Source organism: Sapajus apella, unplaced genomic scaffold (assembly GCF_009761245.1).
Source record: "Sapajus apella isolate SASKATOON/1434 unplaced genomic scaffold, GSC_monkey_1.0 scaffold16, whole genome shotgun sequence".
Taxonomy (NCBI): domain Eukaryota; kingdom Metazoa; phylum Chordata; class Mammalia; order Primates; family Cebidae; genus Sapajus; species Sapajus apella.
The window spans coordinates 31,531,801-31,552,323 of NW_022436956.1; the positions used below are offsets into that span (position 1 = coordinate 31,531,801).

Consider the following 20,523-nt stretch of genomic DNA (forward strand, 5'->3'; position numbering starts at 1 on the left):
AATGTAGATTAGGTCTTTTCACATAGTCCCACATTTCTTGGAGACTTTGTTCATTCCTTTTTACCCTTTTTTCTCTATTCTTGCCTTCTCATTTTATTTCATTGAGTTGATCTTCGACCTCTGATATCCTTTCTTCTGCTTGGTCAATTCAGCTGTGAAACTTGTGCATGCTTCGCAAAGTTCTCATGTTGTGTTTTTCAGCTCCATCAATTCACTTATATTCCTCTCTATGTTGTCCATTCTTGTAAGCATTTCGTCAAATCTTTTTTCAAGGTTCTTAGTTTCTTTGCATTGGGTTAGAACATGATCTTTTAGCTCACTGCAGTTTCTTATTACCCACCTTCTGAAGTCTGATTCTGTGATTTCATCACACTCCTTCTCCATCTAGCCTTGTTCCCTTGCTGGTGAGGAGTTGTGATCCCTTTTAGGAGGAGAGGTGTTCTGGTTTTGGGTGTTTTCATCCTTTTTGCATTGGTTTCTTCCCATCTTTGTGGGTTTATCCACCTGTTGTCTTTGTAGTTACTGACTTTCAAATTGAGTCTCTGAGTGAACTTCCAGTTTGTGGATGCTGAAGTTACTTCTTTTTCTTAGCTTTCCTTCTAACAATCTGGCCCCTCTGCTGTAGGACTCCAGGCCCTGCTTGCAGGGGAGTCACCTGCAGCAGCCGCAGAACAGTAAGGGTTGCTACCAGTTTCCTCTTCTGCTATCTTTGTCCCAGTACGATGCCCGCCAAATGTCAGTCTGTTCTCTCTTTTATGAGGTGACTGTTTGGATATACGTGAGTCAAGGAGCTGCTTGAGGAGACAGTCTGTCCTTTATTGGAGCTCAAGTCCTGAGCTGTGAGCTCCATTGTTCATTCAGAGTTGCTGGGCAGGCACATTTAGGTCTGCTGCAGCAGAACTCATAAACACCCCCCCCCTTTTTTTTTTCCCCAGGTGCTCTGTCCCAGGGGGTTAGGGCTTTTTTTATCAGTTTTCGTTGTTCTGCTGCCTTTTTTTTTTTCTTTCAGGGCTGCCCTGCCCAGCGAGGAGGCAGCCTTGTCACTGTCTGCCTGCAGAGGCTTTGCTGAGTTGCTGTGAGCTCCGCCTAGCTGCCGTGTGATCTTCCCTGCAGTCCTGTTTATATTGGTGTAGTTAGAGCTGCCTTGGCAATGGTGGCCCGCCTCTGTTATGGCGGACTCTTTCTGTAGTGGGAGGTTGCCTCGGCAACAGCGGGTTTCCTCAGCAACAGCGAGTTGTCTCAGCGATGGTCAGACTGCCTCCATAGTGGTGGAGTGTCTCAGTAATGGTGGACGCCCCTCCCCTACAGAGCCAGACCGTCCTGGGTTCAGCTGTGCTTGCTGTGAAACTCTCAACCCAGAGCGTTTTCAATTACTGGGTTTTTGGGTTTTTTGTGGGGGGATGGGTGGGACCAGCCAAGCCTGATCAACTGGCTCCCTGACTCAGAGTCTTTTTTTGTTATCGTTGTTGAACGGTTGACTCTCTCTCTGTTGAAAAGGAGCCGGGATCTCCTGTGCCGCGACTCACTGAGCCGGCTGAAACAGCGACGCTGAGATTCCTGGCGGTTTTTTTGCCTAGGAATCTCCTGGCCTGGCTAGCTATTTCAGATGAATGGGCAACTCTGCCATCTCAGGGCTTCAATCGCCAGCTAAGAGGACACCCGGACCAGTGTCTTTTGTACGGAGAACCACCACTACAGGGCCCTGGCAAAGCAGCCACGCTGACCGAAACAGCCACGCTGGCAACCCATGGGGCTCCTCCACCTGGGAATCTCCTGGTCTGTGGGCAATAAAAATCCATCTGGAAATGCAGCGTCCACTCACCCTCTGCACTTTCACTGGGAGCTGTAATCCTGAGCTGTTCCTAGTTGGCCATCTTCCCGGAAGCTCCCTTTTTTTCTTCTTTGTCTCTTTTGATCTTCATTGGTTTACAGTCCGTTTTATCAGAGATTAGGATTACAACTCCTTTTTTTTTTTTTTTTTTTTTTTTTTGCTTTCTATTTGCTTGGTAATATTCCTCCATCCCTTTATTTTGAGCCTATGAGATGGGTTTCCTGAATACAGCACACCAATGGGTCTTGACTCTACCCAATTTGCCAGTCTGTGTCTTTTAATTGGGGCATTTAGCCCATTTACATTTAAGGTTAATATAGTTATGTATTGGATCCTGTCATTATGATGTTGGCTGATTATTTTGCCCATTAGGGGATGCAGTTTCTTCATAGTGCTGATGTTCTTTACGATTTGGTATGTTTTTGCAGTGTCTAGTACTGGTTTTTCCTTTCCATATTTGGTGCTTCCTACAGGAGCTCTTGGAAGGCAGGCCTGGTGGTGACAAAATCTCCCGGCATTTGCTTGTCCATAAAGAATTTTACTTCTCCTTCACTTATGAAGCTTAGTTTGGCTGGATATGAAATTTTGGGTTAAAAATTCTTTTCTTTAAGAATGCTGACTATTGACCTCCCACTCTCTTCTGGCTTATAGGATTTCTGAATAGAGATCTGCTGTTACTCTGATGGGTTTCTCTTTGTGCATAACCCAACCTTTCTCTCTGGCTGCCTTAACTTTTTTCCTTCGTTTTAACCTTGGTGAATCTGAAATTTATGTGTCTTAGGGTTGCTCTTCTTCAGGAGTATCTTTGTGGTGTTCTCTGTATTTCCTGAATTTGAATGTCAGCCTGTTTTGCTACCCTGGGGAAGTTCTCCTGAATAATATCATGAAGTGTGTTTTCCAATTTGGTTCCATTCTCCCCATCACTTTCAGGTACACCAATCAAACATAGGTTTGGTCTTTTCATATAGTCCCATAATTCTTGAAGGCTTTGCTCATTCCTTTTCATTCTTTTTTCTCTAATCTTGTCTTCACGTTTTATTTCATTAAGTTGATCTTCAATCTCTGATATCCTTTCTTCTGCTTGATCGATTCAGCTATTGATACTCGTGTATGCTTAACGAAGTTCTCATGCTGTGTTTTTCAGCTCCAACTGGTCATTTATGTTCTTCTCTGAACTGGTTATTCTAGTTAACAATTCATCTAACCTTTTTTCAAGGTTCTTAGTTTCCTTGCATAGCGTTAGAACATGCTCCTTTAGTTTGCAGGAGTTTGTTACTACCCATCTTCTGAAGCCTACTTCTGTCAATTCGTCAAACTCATTTTCCATCCAGTTTTGTTCCCTTGCTGGCAAGGAGTTGTGATCCTTTGGAGAAGAAGAGGCATTACGGTTTTTGGAATTTTCAGCCTTTTTGCTTCCTTGCATATGGTTAGAACATGCTCCTTTAGCCTCCTTGCATGGTGTTAGAACACACTCCTTTAACTTGGAAGAATTTATTATTACCCACCTTCTGAAGCCTAATTCCATCAAACTCATTCTCCATCCAGTTTTGTTGCCTTCTTGGCAAGGAGTTGTGATCCTTTGGAGAAGAAGAGGCATTCTGGTTTTTGGAATTTTCAGCCTTTTTGTGCTGAATTTTCCTAATCTTTTGGATAGAGGAAAATCTACCTTTGGTCTTTGATGTTGGTGACCTTTGGATGAGGTTTTTGCATGATGTCCTTTATGTTGACACTGATACTAATCCTTTCTGTTTGTTAGTTTTCCTTCTAACAGGGCCCTCTGCTGCAGGTCTGCTGGAGTTTGCTGCAGGTCCACTCCTGACCCTGTTTGCCTGGGTATTAACAGCAGAGGCTGCAGAACAGGAAAGATTTCTGCCTGTTCCTTCCTCTGGAAGCTTCATCCCAGAGGGGCACCTGCCAGATGCCAGCCGGAGCTCTCCTGCATGAGGTGTCTGTTGACACCTCTGGGAGATGTCTCCCAGTTAGGAGGCATGGAGTCAGGGACCCACTTGAGAAGACAGTCTGTCCCTTAGCAGAGCTTGACCGCTGTGTTGGGAGATCACTGCTCTCTTTAGAACTGGCAGATAGGAATGTTTAAGTCTGCTGAAGCTGCATCCACAGCCTCCCCTTCCCCCAGATTCTCTGTCCCAGGGAGATAGGAGTTTTATCTATAAGCCCCTGGCTGGGACTGCCACCTTTCCTTCAGAGATGCCCTGCCCAGAGAGCTTATGAAGTATTTATTCTGTATCTCAAATAAAGATCCTCAACAAAATCATAAAAATTACTATCCTGTTCTAAAAATATATTAACTATAGATTTTGCAACATTTTCTAAGAAGCCTATATAAGTGAACCATAATAATTCTATTTCTCTCAGTTAACTGCCTTTATAAGGTTCTTCTTCAACATTATGTCTTAAGCTATATCCAAAGATTGTTGTCAAAAAAAAATCTGGCTGGGCATGGTGGCTAATACCTATAATCCCAGCACTTTGGGAGGCTAATTTCGGTGAATCATTTGAGGCCAGGAGTTTGAGACAGCCTGGCCAACATGGTGAAGCTCTGTTTCTACTAAAAATACGAAAGTTAGCCAGGTATGGTGGTGCATGTCAGTAGTCCCAGCTACTTGGGAGGCTGAAGCAGGAGAATAGCTTGAATCTAGGAGGCGGAGCTTGTAGTGAGCCACGACTTCACCACTGCACTCCAGCCTGGGCAACAAAGAGAGACTGTCTCAAAAAAAAAAAAAAAAAAATTCTAAGTGAAAGAAAACCTCTGCGTTTTCAAATATCTAAAATTTCTAAAATATTGTCCAATGTGTATTCTTCTGGGATGCATGTAATATGAAGACTTCTGTAACAAATTTATTTCGTTAACTCAGGATAAGACATTAGTTTACTTCCTAATGCTAACAACAGGAAATAATTTCCTTCGTCAACCCCAGGGACATTGGACAATATCCAGAGATGTTTTCGATTCTCATAATTGACAGTAGGGAGGGCTGGAAGGCAGAGATGCTGCTAAACATCCTAAAATGCACAGAACAGCATCCCCCACAACAGAGAATTATATAGCCCAAAACGTCAGTTGCTGAGGATGAGAAAGTCTGGCTAGATAATGAGCTACATAATTCACTGTCATTATCTCTTTCAGTGGCCACTGGTATGTTTAGAGCTAAGTCAGCTAACCTAGTGTTTCCTCTCTCCTCTTCACGTGTCACTTTTTTCCCCACTACGTCCAAGAATGTGATAAGGCATTCCAATTACATTTTCTGGAAAAATACTGAAAATACCAAATTTAATACCTTCCTAGTAGGGAAAGAGTTACATTATAACTATAAATACTAGGTTAAATCTCAGAACAAGTAGCATTTTATATTTGAAAAATATAATGCTTCTTACCTTAAATAGACAACGACATATATATTCATACACCATATGTTTTAATGAGCTGATAAGTGACTGGATTCTCTGTTCTGTATTTTCTGAATCCTGTAAATTACAATTGAAGATACATTAGGAAATATATAAACATTTAAAAGGTATTCCTATAAATTGTTCTTCTGGACTCAAAGCTGGTTCTGAAACAAGTATCTCTGATTATCAAATTCAAAGGACTAATCAAGTGCATTAATATTGATGTATTTTTTTAATGTAGAGAGTTAAAGCTTTCAATAAATGGAAATTACAATCAATTTCCAATAATACAATATAAGTTGAATTTCACCATACCACTTTTATTCTTACTGGCATTAAAAAAACTATCTACATCAATCTAGGTTAAAGCCATTTTAATTATGTGTATTATAATTATCAATCCAGCCCAAAACAGTATGACAAGACCACCTTATAAAGAATTTCTCATTCTCAATATGGGAACCTCAATGTTCTTAAATCATGTGCTGCAGGATGAATACGGATCAACAATAACTTTGAAACTGATGCTGTAAAAACTCACATGTAATTTTAGTTTTTGATCTAATAATTCCATTTTGCCAGATTGTAATAATTGAAAAACACATCATTAATGTCTATTTCCTTTCATTAAATAAAAAATTGTTTGGTACAGAAGTGGAGGAAGAGAAGATTGTTCGACCTGGTCTTTTCCCTTAGTGTGATATGAGTTTTACATCTTAGAGAGCATTTGGAGAATACATGTCTTACTAAGATCGATTCTGGCATAACAATTAGACTAAATTTGCTTGCTTCCTTGTGATTTATAAATTAATGCCAAGAAAAAAACCTACTAAAATAATTTTAATGGCTTGGAAAAATATATCCAGGATCAGCAGAGAAATGTGTGAAATTGGTATAAAGAAAACAGTATGAACTGCCACTCAGATCCATCAATCCTAGGCTTCTAGTTGTGTAGTAGTATGTTCTAACCAAGACAGCTACTCATTAATTTAGATAGCAAACACTTGTATTCATTTCACTATATATTAGCAAAGATCACACATGAAATTGAGAGTTGGATTTACTAAAAGTCACTCTATCATAAGACACAGCACTGTACCTACAAGATCCAGTAATTTTCTAAACAACAGAAAGCAACTTTTGTACTTTCCATAGACTTATGACTGCTTAAGCCAATACAGTACAGCAGAAATGACACTGAACTAAGGCTGCATTATAAAAGGCTATTCAGTTTCAGTCTTATTCATTGAAATACATACTTAGTGCCTTGAGCTAGAAAATAAGAAGTCTGGGGATCCCAAGATGGATGAATAGGAGGCAGCTCTGGAAAGCAGCTCCCAGTGAGAGAGACACAGAAGCCAAATGGTCTCCACAATTCCAAACGAGGTATCACGTTCATTTTGTGGGTCTGGTTGGACAGTGGATATAAACCAAATAGGGCAAGTTGAGGCAAGGTGGGGCACTGCCCCACCCAGGAGGTGTGTGCAACTGACCGGAGGACCAGGGGGATCTCCCCTCTGGGGCTTTGGTTTAGATATAGAGCTCCACCCAAGCCCTCTACATCCCATGGAACAGGAGATCTTTCCCAGGCTGAAAAGCCTCAGTGAGCTGCCTGAACAGGGTAGAACAGCAACTTCAGCTGGCACCAGGGCTATCAGCATAGATCTAGGCAAAAAGCACCAGCGGAAGCCAAGAAAGCCAAAAAGCCAGTGAGACGGAGCTACCTGCCCCCCAGTAAGAAGGGGAACTGAAAGGAGGGAAACAGCCCAAATGGCAGGATGGGTCCCCTCCACCCCATCTCCCACCCCCGCACAAAGCCCAGCAGCCTAAAAAACTCTCACTCCAGAGTTATGCACCCAGAACATCAGTTAGAGAGTGACCAGGACCGATAGAGCTCAGTGGGGGAAAGGGAGCCACCATTGCAGAAGCCAGCCTAATTTTCCTGAGTAAATAAAAGATGCAGCAGCTCCACTGAATCTGTGAGAGCCCAGCAGCGCCTCTGCAGGCAGACAAAGGAAAGGCTGCCTCCCCAAGCAGCTACCTGAAATCAAAACTACATAAATCCAAGGACATGGGAAGAAACCAGCGCAAGAATGAAACCATCAAAAAACCAGAACACCTCTGCCCCACCATGAGATCACAACTCCTCACAAGCAAGGAAACAAAGCAGGACAGAGAACGAATTTGACAAATTGACAGAAGCAGGCTTCAGAAGGTGGGTAATAACAAACTTTTCTGAGTTAAAGGAACATGTTCTATCCCAATGCAAATAAATTTAAAACCTTGAAAAAAGGTTAGATAAAATGCTAACTAGAATAACCAGCGTAAGGAAGAACATAAATGACTTGATGGAGCTGAAAAACACAGCACAAGAACTTCATGAAGCATACACAAGTTTCAATAGCTGAAAAGATCAAGCAGAAGAAAGGATATCAGAGATTGAAGATCAACTCAATGAAATAAAATGAGAAGGCAAGAAAAGAGAACAAAGAGTGAAAAGAAAGGAAAAAGCTTTCGAGGAATATGGGATTATGTGAAAAGACCTAATCTACACCTGATCGGTTTATCAGAAGATGACAAGGAGAATGAATCCAAGCTGGAAAACACCCTTCAGGATATTATCCAGGAGAACTTCACCAACCTTGCAAGGCAGGCCAACATTCAAATACAGGAAATGCAGAGAATACCACAATGATACTCCTCTAGAAGAGCAATCCCAAGGCATATAGTCATCAGGTTCACCAGGGTTGAAATTAAGGAAAAAATATTAAGGGCAGCCAGAGAGAAAGGTCGGGTCACCCACAATGGGAAGCACATCAGACTCACAGCAGATCTCTCGGCAGAAACTCTACAAGCCAGAAGAGAGTGGGAGCCGATATCCAACATCCTTAAAGAACTTTCAACCCAGAATTTCATATCCAGCCAAACTAAACTTCATAAGTCATGGAGAAATAAAATCCTTTATGGACAAGCAATTGCTGAGAGATTTTGTCATTACCAGACCTGCCCTATAAGAGTTCCTGGGGCCCCGAAGGGCCAAATCGCGAGCGGGGCAGGGTGGGCATAACCTTCTAATGTAATATATGTTTGGAGACTGTCCGGAAAGCTGTGGTCAGTGTGTGTGGCTACCTGTACTGTTGGCCATGTCTTCATCAGTGGCTGGAGACACGGCCAGAGCGGCAAGAGTGTCCAGTGTGTAAAGCTGGGATGAGCAGAGAGAAGGTTGTCCCGCTTTATGGGCGAGGGAGCCAGAAGCCCCAGGATCCCAGATTAAAAACTCCACCCCATCCCCAGGGCCAGAGACCAGCTCCAGAGAGCAGAGGGGGATTCCACTTCTCATTTGGTGTTGGTGCTTTTCCCTTTGGCTTTTTCACCACTGTCTTTAATACCCATGAGCCTTTCCGCCAGGGTACAGGCGTGGATCTGGGACAGGGTCACCCGGCCTCCAGCTGGCAGGATTCCCTCTTCCTGTTTCTTGCCATCTTCTTCTTTTTTTGGCTGCTCAGTATTTGAGCTATAACTCCTTCCTTCCCACCTCCAGCCAGAGGAGAATCAGTACTGGGGGTCCCTGCTGACCTTTCCTTACTCCTGGATCCCCTTGACCCCTCTATTTCTGTTGGCTAAGGCCAGCCCTGGCTATTCTGCAGGACGGCTTAGGGACGTCTCGACATAAGATTGGAGAGTCTTCTGCTCAGAGTCTCACTCAGTAATATTGTAATCGTCTGTCCTGGGGGAGGGGGATGGACTGAGGGAATGTCTTTCTCCTCTTCTGAGTCTTTGCTTTCCCTGATTTCTTGATTTGATCTTGAAAGGTGGGCAAGGCTCCCTCTGACTCTCCCCGACTCCCCATCTTACTGATTTAATTTAATTTTTCACTCCCCAGAGTCTAATATGGATTCTGACTCTTAAGTGCTTCCTGTTCCTCACTACCTCCTTTAATACAAATTAAATAAAAAAGGTGAAATGTTAAAAAAAAAAAAAAAAAAAAAAGAGCTCCTGAAGGAAGCACTAAACACAGAAAGGAAAAACCAGTACCAGCCACTGCTAAAAGAACCAAATTGTAAAGACCAATGACACAATGAAGAAATTATGCCAACCAAAGGGCAAAACAACCAACCAGTAATAAAACGGCAGGATCAAATTCACACATAACAATATTAACATTAAATGTAAATAGACTAAATGCCCCAATCAAAAGACACAGACTGGCAAATTGGCTAAAAAGCCAAGAACCATTGGTGTGTTGTATTCATGAGACCCATCTCATGTGCAAAGACACACATAGACTCAAAATAAAGGAATGGAGGAAGATTTGCCAAGCAAATGGAGAACAAACAAAAGCAAGGGTGGCAATCCTAGTCTCTGATAAAATGGACCTTAAACCAACAAAAATCAAGAGACAAAGGAGGGCATTATATAACAGTAAAAGGACCAATACACTGAGAAGAACTAAGTATCTAAATATCTATGCACCCGATAGAGGAGCACCCAGATACATAAAGCAAATCCTTAAAGACCTACAAAGAGACTTAAATTCCCACACAGTAATAATGGGAGACTTCAACATTCCACTGTCAATATTAGACAGATCAATGAGACAGAAAATCAACAAGGAAATCCAGGACTTGAATGATCTAGACCAAGTGAACTTAATAGACTTTTACAGAACTCTTAACCCTAAATCCAAAGAATATACATTCTTCTCAGCACCACATCACGCCTGCTCTAAAATCGACCACATAATTGGAAGTAAACCACCCCTCAGCAAATGCGAAAGAACAGAAATCATAACAAGCAATCTCTCAGGCCACAGTGCAATCAAATCAGAACTCAGGATTAAGAAACTAACTCAAAACCACACAATTTCATGGAAAATGAACAACTGGCTCCTGAATGTCAACTGAATAAACAATGAAATGAAGGCAGAAATAAAGATGTTCTTTGAAACCAACGAGAATGAAGACAAAATGTACCAGAATCCATGGGACACATTTAAAGCCGTAACAAGAGGGAAATTCATAACAATAAATGAACACATGAGAAGTGAGGAGAGGTCTAAAATCGACACCTTATCATCAAAATAGAAAGAGCTAGAGGACCAAAATCAAAAGAACTCAAAAGCTAGCAGAAGACAAGAAATAACTAAGATCAGAGCAGAACTGAAGGAGATAGAGACACAAAAAAAACGCTTCAACAAAATCAATAAATCCAAGAAATGGGTTTTTGAAAAGATCAACAAAATAGATAGACTCCTCGCCAGACTAATAAAAAACAAAAGAAAGAAGAATCAAATAGATGCAATAAAAAACAATAAAGGGGACATCACCACTGATTCCACAGAAATACAAACTACCATCAGAGTTTACTACAAACAACTCTATGCACACAAACCAGTAGATCCGGAAGAAATGGATAAATCCCCGGACAATTGCATGACCCCAAGACTAAACCAGGAAGAAGTTGAATCCCTGAATAGACCAATAACAAGGGCTGAAGTTGACACAGCAATTAATAGCATCCCAACTAAAAAAAGCCCAGGTCCAGACGGGTTCACAACTGAATCCTACCAGACGTACAAAGAGGAGCTGGTATGATTCCTTCTGAAACTATACCAAACAATACAAAAAAGAGGGAATCCTCCCCAATTCATTTTATGAGACCAACATCATTCTAATACCAAAATTGGGCAGAGACGCAACTCAAAAAGAAAACTTCAGGCCAATTTCCATGATGAACATGGACACAAAAATATTCAATAAAATACTGGCAAACAGACTGTAACAGCACATCAAAAAGCTTATTCATCATGTTCAACTAGGCTTCATCCTGGGGATGCAAGACTGGTTCAACATACGCAAGTGTATAAATGTAATCCACCACATAAACAGAACTGAAGACAAAAACCACATGATTATCTCAATAGACGCAGAGAAGGCCTTCAACAAAATTCAACAACCTTTATGCTAAAAACCCTTAATAAACTAGGTATCAATGATATGTATCACAAAATAATAAAAGCTATTTACAACAAACCCACAGCCAATATCACACTGAATGGGCAAAAACTGGAAGCATTCCCTTTGAAATCTGGCACAAGACAAGGATGCCGTCTCTCACCACTCCTATTCAATATAGTATTGGAAGTTATAGCCAAAACAATCAGGCAAGAAAAAGAAATAAAAGGTATTCAATTAGGAAAAGAGGAAGCCAAACTGTTTCTATGTGCAGATGACATGATTATATATTTACAAGACCCCATCATCTCAGCCCAATATCTCCTGAAACTGATAAGCAACTTCAGCGAAGTCTCAGGATACAAAATCAATGTGCAGAAATCACAAGCATTTCTATACACCAATAACAGACAAACAGAGAGCCAAATCAAAAGTAAACTCCCATTCACAATTGCTACAAAGAGAATAAAATATCTAGGAATACAAGTAACAAAGGATGTAAAGGGCCTCTTTAAGGAGAACTACAAACCACTGCTCAAGGAAATAAGAGAGGACACAAACAGATGGAAAAACATTCTATGCTCATGGTTGGGAAGAATCAGCATCATGAAAATGGCCATAATGCCCAAAGTAATTTGTAGATTCAATGCTATCCCCATCAAGCTACCAATGACCTTCTTCACAGAACTGGAAAAAACCACTTCAAACTTCATATAGAACCAAAAGAGAGCCCACATAGTCAAAACAATCCTAAGCAAAATGAACAAAGCTGGAGGCATCATGCTGCCTGACTTCAAAATACACTACAAGGTCACAGTAATCAGAACAGCATGGTACTGGTACCAAAACAAAGACATAGACCAATGGAACAGAACAGAGGCCTCAGAGGCAACAGCACACATCTACAATCATCTGGTCTTTGACAAACCTGACAAAAACAAGCAATGGGGAAATGATTCCCTGTTTAATAAATGGTTTTGGGAAAACTGACTAGCAATGTACAGAAAACAGAAACTCGACCCCTTCCTTACACCTTACACTAAAATTAAGTCCAGATAGATTAAAGATCTAAACACAAAACATAACACCATAAAAACCCTAGAAGAAAACCTAGGCAATACCACTCAGGACATAGGCATATGCAAGGACTTCATGACTAAAACACCAAAAGCATTGGCAACAAAAGCCAAAATAGACAAATGGGATCTAATTAAACTCCAGAGCTTCTGTACAGCAAAGGAAACAATCATTAGCATGAACCAGCAACTAACAGAATGGGAAAAAATTTTTGCAATCTACCCATCTGACAAACAGCTAATATCCAGAATCTACAAAGAACTAAAAGAGATTTATAAGAAAAAAACAAACAAAGCCATTCAAAAGTGGGTGAAGGATATGAACGGACACTTTACAAAAGAGGACATCTATGAGGCCAACAAACATATGAAAAAAATGCTCATCATCACTGGTCATTAGAGAAATGCAAATCAAAACCATATTGAGATACCGTCTCACACCAGTTAGAATGGCAATCATTAAAAAATCTGGAGACAACAGATGCTGGAGAGGATGTGGAGAAATAGGAACACTTTACACTGTTGGTGGGAGTGCAAATTAGTGAAAGCATTGTGGAAGACAGTGTGGCGATTCCTCAAGGACCTAGAAATAGAAATACCATTTGACCCAGCAATCCTATTACTGGGTATACACCTAAAGAATTATAAACTGTTCTATTATAAAGACACATGCACATGTACGTTCATTGCGGCACTATTTACAATAGCAAAGACCTGGAACCAACTCAAATGTCCATCAAAGATAGACTGGATAAAGAAAACGTAACACATATACACCATGGAATACTATGCAGCCATAAAAAATGATGAGTTCGTGTCCTTCATAGGGACATGGATGAATCTGGAAAGCATCAATCTCAGCATACTGACACAAGAACAGAAAACCAAACACCATATGTTATCACTCATAGGCAGGTGTAGAACAATTAGAACACATGGACACAGAGAGGGAGCATCACAGACTGCAGTCAGTTGGGGAGGGATAGGGGAGAAACAGCAGCGGGTGGGAGGGTAGGGAAGGATAACGAGGGGAGAAATACCAGCTATAGGTGATGGGGGGATGAAGGCAGCAAACCACCTTGCCAGGTATGTACCTATGCAATGATCCTGCATGATCTGCGCATGTACCCCAGAACCTAAAGTACAATCAAAAAAAAAAAACCAAAAACAAAAGAAAAGAAAAGAAGTCCATCCATCTACTCAGTGCTGTAAAAAAGCCAAGCCTCCTGCAGAGGTGCTGAAGTTGGCAGTCCAGCCATCAAGTATTCCCACGTACAACACCAGATGAGCAACTGGGGGTGCCTTAGCACCCCCAACTCTCAAGTCTTCCCCACTGAGGTCCTAGATATTGTGAAACAAAGAAAAGTCATCCCTGCTGTGTCCTGACTAAATTTCCAACAGAATCAATAAGCATAAGAAAATGGTTTTAATTGGCCAAGTTTTGGAGTAATCCAATACTCAACAGAAATAACTAGAACAATGTGCATATATGGGAAGTGGCTAAAGTATGGTATAATCTCACCATCTTTTAAAAATATTAAGTTTATATTCATTGTTAGAAAAGTTGTCCAGAATACACTAATACACTTTTTAAAGCACAATATTGTATCTTTTAGTTAAAACAATTTTTTATCCTTTAATATATCCTTCCCTCCATGAGAATATATGCTTGATAAGGCAGTATACAATTGTATCCCCATTATCTAGAAAATTACAGCCTTAAACAACAAGGATATTTAACAAAATGTTAAATGTTGTTTTCTCCAGGTAATGATATTATAGGGATAATTCTTATTTGTATACTTTTCAGAATCGCTGGGTTTTTTTTAATGAGTATATATTACTAATTAACTTATACTCAGAACATAAATTGTTTTCATTAAAAGGACTATCACTTTTATATTGTTAAAAATATAAAAATAAATTAAGTAACTAATTTCTTTATATAGCTTAAAGGTGTTACATGTGATCTTTTGGAACATAATTCTATGAAAGTTTTCTTAAGAAATTTTTATCATAAATTAAGTACTATACCTAGTAAAGTAATCCCTATAATTCAATCTCAGCTACAGGGTAACCAACAGCTTACCTGTTTGTTTTGTAGAGCTCGTTGGAAAAGTCGGAGAAAAGCAGCCAGACTAAAACGGTACATGTTATTAATTTTGGACAAATCAGAAATAATGAAATACATCTTGCTGGCACTCTCAGCCAGAGGAAGATAGGCATCCCGTTCCTATGGATCAAGAGATCGGCAGGGACAGGGTATAAACACCTTAGAATTAGTGCTTTACTGCCACCACCTAAAGACTGTAATGCATGTAACTACCCCAATAAAAAAAAAAAACCTCTTAATTTTTCTATACACATGAAACAAATGAAGATGATGAATAATGGTTTCTAACTAAAAAGGATAGCAAAACCTAGTTTATCTTCCTCATTTTTATAAAGCGGCAGACATTATATATCCTAGTCTATTAAGGATCCTATAACAAAAGACAATAAACTGCTTCTGCTTTTATATAACACAAATTTATTTTGCCCAGTTCTGGAAGTTGGAAAGTCCAAGATCAAGGTGCCAGCAGATTTGGTGTCTGGTGAGAGCTTGTTTCCTGGTTCACAGGAAAAACTGCTTCTTGCTGTGTTCTCACATGCTGGAAGGGGCTAACAAACTCCCTCAGCCTTCTTTTATAAGGGTACTAATCCCACTCGTGAGAATTCCACCCTCATGACCTAGACACCTCCTAAAACCCCCACCTCTTAATACTATTACACTAGGGATTCAATTTTCACATATGAATTTTGGGGGTGATGAGGAGACACAAATAGTCAGACTATAGCAATATATTTTAAATACCTTTCTACCTCTGAGTTGACAGAGCTAGAAGTGGTTCACAGATTAGTCTTAATGAGGACCAAGAGCACTAGTATTAGGGGAAAGTGGTAAAATGAAATAGTAAATACTTGTGATCAGGGAATAGATGATGCAATTTTACATTTCAAAAGGGAATCAGTTAAGGTAAAGCAAGACAGCACAGCATTATTAGGCTATCTGATGCAGAGAAAAGTTCAAACTACCAGTATAGGATTGGTGACAATAAGAACACTGATGATACTGGAGGTAGAGAAGACAACTCTAACAGGTGTCCACATGAGGATAATAAAGTACCTAGCACTGTTCAATGTGAGCATGAAAAGAGCCAATAACTATAGCTTAGAGCGTATAATCCTTTTAATTAGTATATTTAACTTAAGTTCCAAGAATGGCAATGATATTCTCTAATACTCATTTTCATTATACTCATTTCCAATTTCAGTACAAAATTGTAGCTCTATCTTAGATGACATTATGCCAGAAATCAGTAGAAGGCAGCACAGTATATTGACAAACAGTCATTATCCTCAGTGTGCCAATATCTGAATTCCCTCTCTATAGTAACTACAATTAAACTCAAGGTTCTGATGTTTTTGAACAGCTTTTTTTTAACGTCATCTTTCCCCTGAGGACATGATTCTACATTTCCTATCACATTAACTTAAATCTTCAAGAAAATATCATATGAAATTACAAAGAAGGAAATAATTACTTGATCAAGGGAAATTTGGAGTTTGTAAGATTCTTTAAGTGACTCTTGAATAAGTGCACTGCTTGCTTTTGTCTGATTCAAAGACTCAATCAAATCCTTATTTTCCAAGATATTGCCTTGAGATGTGGCAAGTGTCTGTAGGGAAAGTCAATAATATGAACATTATTATACATATAAAAATAACCAATTAAAGCAAGCCCATATTAACTGTCATTCATTTGATGTTTATGGAGACTTATGTTATTTTAGAAGAATTTCAACATTTTATAGCCCTCTTAAAGTTTGTTTTTATTATAGCCTTCTTATATCAAATGAATTAATAAATTATTTTATGAAACTACCTAATTATCAAACATAACAAAGTATTTTGTCAATTTAATAAAAAATAAAAATTCCTTAAAGTTACAAATTAAGTCGTAATTTCTTGCTTTTAATGCTTCTTGTAATTATGATCATATAATTAAATAACAAAACAATAAAATATACAGAAACTAATTAAAAATTGCTTGTCTTAAACATTGCTCATTAAGATCTTGTATTCCAAAATACAGCTCTCCTTTTTGTTAGAATTTTGACTGTGAGATATATACTAATATGCCTTTGGAAAAAAATTATTTAGATACTATTAATTTCCTAAACACTATTATTTATATTTATTGAAGAAAAAAGTAATTTGAAAAAAATAACCTAAAGAGCTAGACTTTTACCTCTAGAAGAGATTCTTCGAGCTTGGCTAGCTGTATTTTCTTATCTTCTTCCTGTTGTAATAGTTTCGTTTTCTGTTCTTCTAAATCAGGTTTCTCATGCTGAATAGTTAAAGCTAAAAGCTTGAGAGGGAAAAAAGGCAAGGTAGTTCTAGCAATAAGGCTTACAACAAAACAAAAACTTCCTGTAAACAGGCCTTGTGTTTGACAGACTATTAAAATACGATACTATGTTATCTTATTTTGTTCTTTCTAATTAAACATTAGACACCTTCAACAATTACATCTGATGAAAAAGAGACAAAACGAATAGTTAAGCTCATCAGTAAAATACTATTGTATAAAAGCTGTAAGAAAGTAGATTACTTAACATATCAATATGTAATATTTGGTTTTAAATTATATTAAATATACTAAATTATGAAAGCCAGTACTTTTAAAAGCATTCACGGTAACAAATAAAATGATAAAATACTACATCATCAAAACCACAGTGAGATACCACTTCACTCCCACTAGAATGGCTATAATTAAAAAGATAAACAATAACCAGAGTTGGTAAGGATATGGAAAAAGAGAAACCCTCCTACGTTACCAGTGGGAGAGTAAAAAATGTAGTCACTTTGGAAAGATTTGTTTGTTTCTCAAATTGCCAAACATAAAGTTACCATAAGACCCAGCAATTGCACTAAAAAACCATTGTATTGTACATTTTAAATCAGTAAGTTGTATGGTATGTACATTGTATCTGTTAAAGCTGTTATCTGTGAAGCTGTTGAAAAATGCCATGTCAAATTGTTAACTCTGAATACTAAAATAGAGAAAGGCATTGGTATAAAATATGTAATTTAAAATCTGCTGTACAAGCATCTTTATTTAGTCCTTGCTAAAGTAAGACCTACAAAGCTCCTTTTTGCAACTACTGTGGAGATCTTTAGACAGAAGAAGCAATTCTGTCAATTAATTCTGCCAAGTTTTGAGTGATTGTCACATTGTTTTATTTAAAAGAAGTATCATCAAGTCAATCAAAAGATATTGTTCATAAAAACATACTTGATGATTCATATGGTATACAAAGAAATATTTTGAAAGGACAATTTAAAAAATTACAATCAAGTAAAAACTGCAGCAAATATGAATTGTATCATATAAAGCAAAAGATGAAAAAATCTACTATTGTTAGATGAGTAAAAAATAGGATGATACTCAAAAAGTCAACTGGCATTATATCATTAAAGAGGAAAAAATAAGTTAGGCAACATGTAAGTATGGACATTAAAAATCATTTTGAAATTTATGCAATAATTCTAAACTATAATGAGCCACATGAAGATAAATTGACTTCAAAGATGCATGTCTTCTAATAGTTAAAAAAAAAAAAAATGCTGGATCAGGAATCAGAGACCCTTAACTAGCTGAACAAGTCAATTAGCTACACTTTACACAATTAAATTTCAGTTTTCCAACCAAAAATGTAATGCAGGTGATCTTAATCTCTATTATCCATCAATCTCTCATATTCTACCATATATAACAGAAATAAACTTTTTAAAATTAGAGTTATATTAAAAGAAGCAGTAATTTGACATTAGCAGCAAAGGTACAGGTCCAATACATACGATAAATAAGTCAGAATGCTTCACTCCAACATACAAGTGTATTTTCAAAATCATAAATTTAAATACTAATCAGTCTAACAAAATAGCTTCTCATTCAAAATATCTAATAAGTATATAAAGCTCCAAAAGATTCCAAGATAAATTATTATTATCTATGTATACCTGCCCTCGTAATCCACTTCTTGTGGTAGTAAAGTTAACCTCAGTAACAATGGAAGCTGCATCCGGTGGAATAAAAGGATTTGGGTTTCTTGTTGACAAAAAGAGGCGAAATTCTTCATTGTAGTCAATAATTTTGTCACCTATTTGTACCACATAACGTGGCCCTATTTAAAAAAAAATACACACAATTAGTTGGTCTAAATCTTCTGTATTTCATTACACACTATTTGAAAATATAATCTTTAAGTACCTCTAAATATAGGTTTTTCAATGAAGTCTAAGACAGCAAAAGTTAGGCTACCTGAGATACTATTAGCAGAATGTTCTATTAATCAGCACTTATGCAAGCAATGATAAATAATACTCACTAACAAGATTCTTGGATGCTGAAACACCCAAGGAATATCTATTCACATTCAGTATGGTTTTAATGTTAATATGTTTTATATTCCAAATTGCTCTGAAATAGTGTGTTATAGATGACAAAAATAGAAATTCTTAATTATATTTTTCTTTACTTCTAAATTCATCATTTTAAAAGTATTCATTGTACTAGTATTTAAGATATAGTATTTGAAAACAGACTGATGGTTAAAAAAAAAAAAAACAAGGATTATCAGCATATGTGTAACTGAAAAATGCGTATTATTGACAAAATGAAAGGGCAACCTACAAACTTGGAAAGAGTTATTTAAAAATCATATATTAGAGGGTTAATGTCCAAAATTTAAAAAGAAAAAAACTCATACAACTCAGTAGCAGAAAGACAAATAACCTGATAAAAAGCAGGCAAAGGACCTGAATAGACATCTCTCCAAAGAAGATATAAATATGGCCAACAGGTATATGAAAAGATGCTCAACATCACTTATCATCAGGGAAATGCAAATCAAAACCACTATGAGATATCACCTCATAGCTGTTAGGACAGATGTTATCAAAAAGGCAAGAGATAACAAATGTTGGTGAGCGTATGGAGCAAAGGGGATTGGTGGAAATGAAAACCGGTGCAGCCATTATGAAAAACAGTAGGAAAGTTCCTAAAGAAATTAAAAATAGAACTACCATATGACCCAGCAATCTCTTTCTTTTTTCTTTTGAGTATGTGACCAAAGGAAATGAAGTCACCACCTTATAAAGATATCTGCACTCCCATGTTCATCACAGCATTATTCACAATAGCCAAGACATGGAAACAACTTAAATGTCTATCAACAGAACAGATAAAGAAAATGTGGGTCTGGCATAGTTGCTCATGCCTGTAATCACATCAATTTGGGAGGTTGAGATGGAAGGACCGCTTGAGGTCAGAAGTTCAAGATCCATATGGGAAATATACCGAGACCCCATCTTTAGAAAAAAAGTCTTTTTTAATTAGTTGGGCATGATGGTATGTACCTATAATCCAACATACTCAGGAGGCTGAGGCCAGAGGATCACTTAAGCCCAGGAGTTCAAGGTTACAGTGAGTTATGATCAAACCACTGTACTCCAGTCTGGACAACAGAGTCACACTCTGTTCTAAAAAAGAAAAAAAGAAAGGAAAAGAAAAGAAAACACACACACAATGGAATAATATTCAGCCATAAAAAAGAAGTAGAACCTGCCATTTGCCACAACATATATAAATTTGGAAGACATTATACTAAGTAAAGTAAGCCAGAAACAGAAAGAAAATTATTGCATGATCTCAAATATACAGAGACAGAGAATAAAACAGTATTTACCAGGGGCAGGTAACAGGATAACTAAGGGGGCTATGAGGAGATGTAGTCAAAGAATACAAAATAGCTAATATGTAAGATGATTAAGCCTAGAAAGCCAATGTACAACATGAGGCTATAGGTAACAAAACTCTATGGCATTTGGGATATTTCGCTAAAGGAGTAGAGTTTAGCTGCTCTTGACACACAAAAAGTTGATAGATATGTTAATTTGCTTTACTACAGTAAAGAATTTTATAATCTGTATGTATTCATAATATGCTGCAAACCTTAAATATGGAAAATAAAATTTATTTTTTTTAAAAAACGCCAACAAAAAAGTTGAAAGTTAAAGAATGGAAAAGTACATACCATGTAAATACTAGCCCAAAAAGTTAGTGTAACCATTCTAATATCAGACTCTAAAACTTGAAACATTTCTAGAGAAAAAGAACATTTTATACTGATAAATAAAACAACTG

The 20,523-nt window shown here is 37.9% G+C and overlaps 1 protein-coding gene and 1 pseudogene across 7 annotated transcripts in view; one reads left to right on the forward strand and one right to left on the reverse strand.

Moving 5' to 3' along the window:
• Positions 1 to 20,523, reverse strand: part of DYNC2H1 (dynein cytoplasmic 2 heavy chain 1) — a 396,897-nt gene that overhangs the window by 229,902 nt on the left and 146,472 nt on the right. For all 6 annotated transcript variants that reach the window (XM_032285741.1, XM_032285742.1, XM_032285743.1 and 3 more), the window contains 5 exons: positions 18,339 to 18,502; positions 16,561 to 16,680; positions 15,854 to 15,988; positions 14,359 to 14,502; positions 5,225 to 5,314 (listed from right to left, as the gene is read on the reverse strand). In XM_032285741.1, coding sequence (XP_032141632.1) covers positions 5,225 to 5,314; positions 14,359 to 14,502; positions 15,854 to 15,988; positions 16,561 to 16,680; positions 18,339 to 18,502 — 653 coding nt within the window. The remainder of the gene's footprint in view (positions 1 to 5,224; positions 5,315 to 14,358; positions 14,503 to 15,853; positions 15,989 to 16,560; positions 16,681 to 18,338; positions 18,503 to 20,523) is intronic.
• On the forward strand, positions 6,281 to 9,204 carry LOC116555991 (annotated as a pseudogene). The gene is made up of 2 exons (XR_004270774.1): positions 6,281 to 6,350; positions 8,241 to 9,204. The product of XR_004270774.1 is annotated as an E3 ubiquitin-protein ligase RNF5 pseudogene (transcript).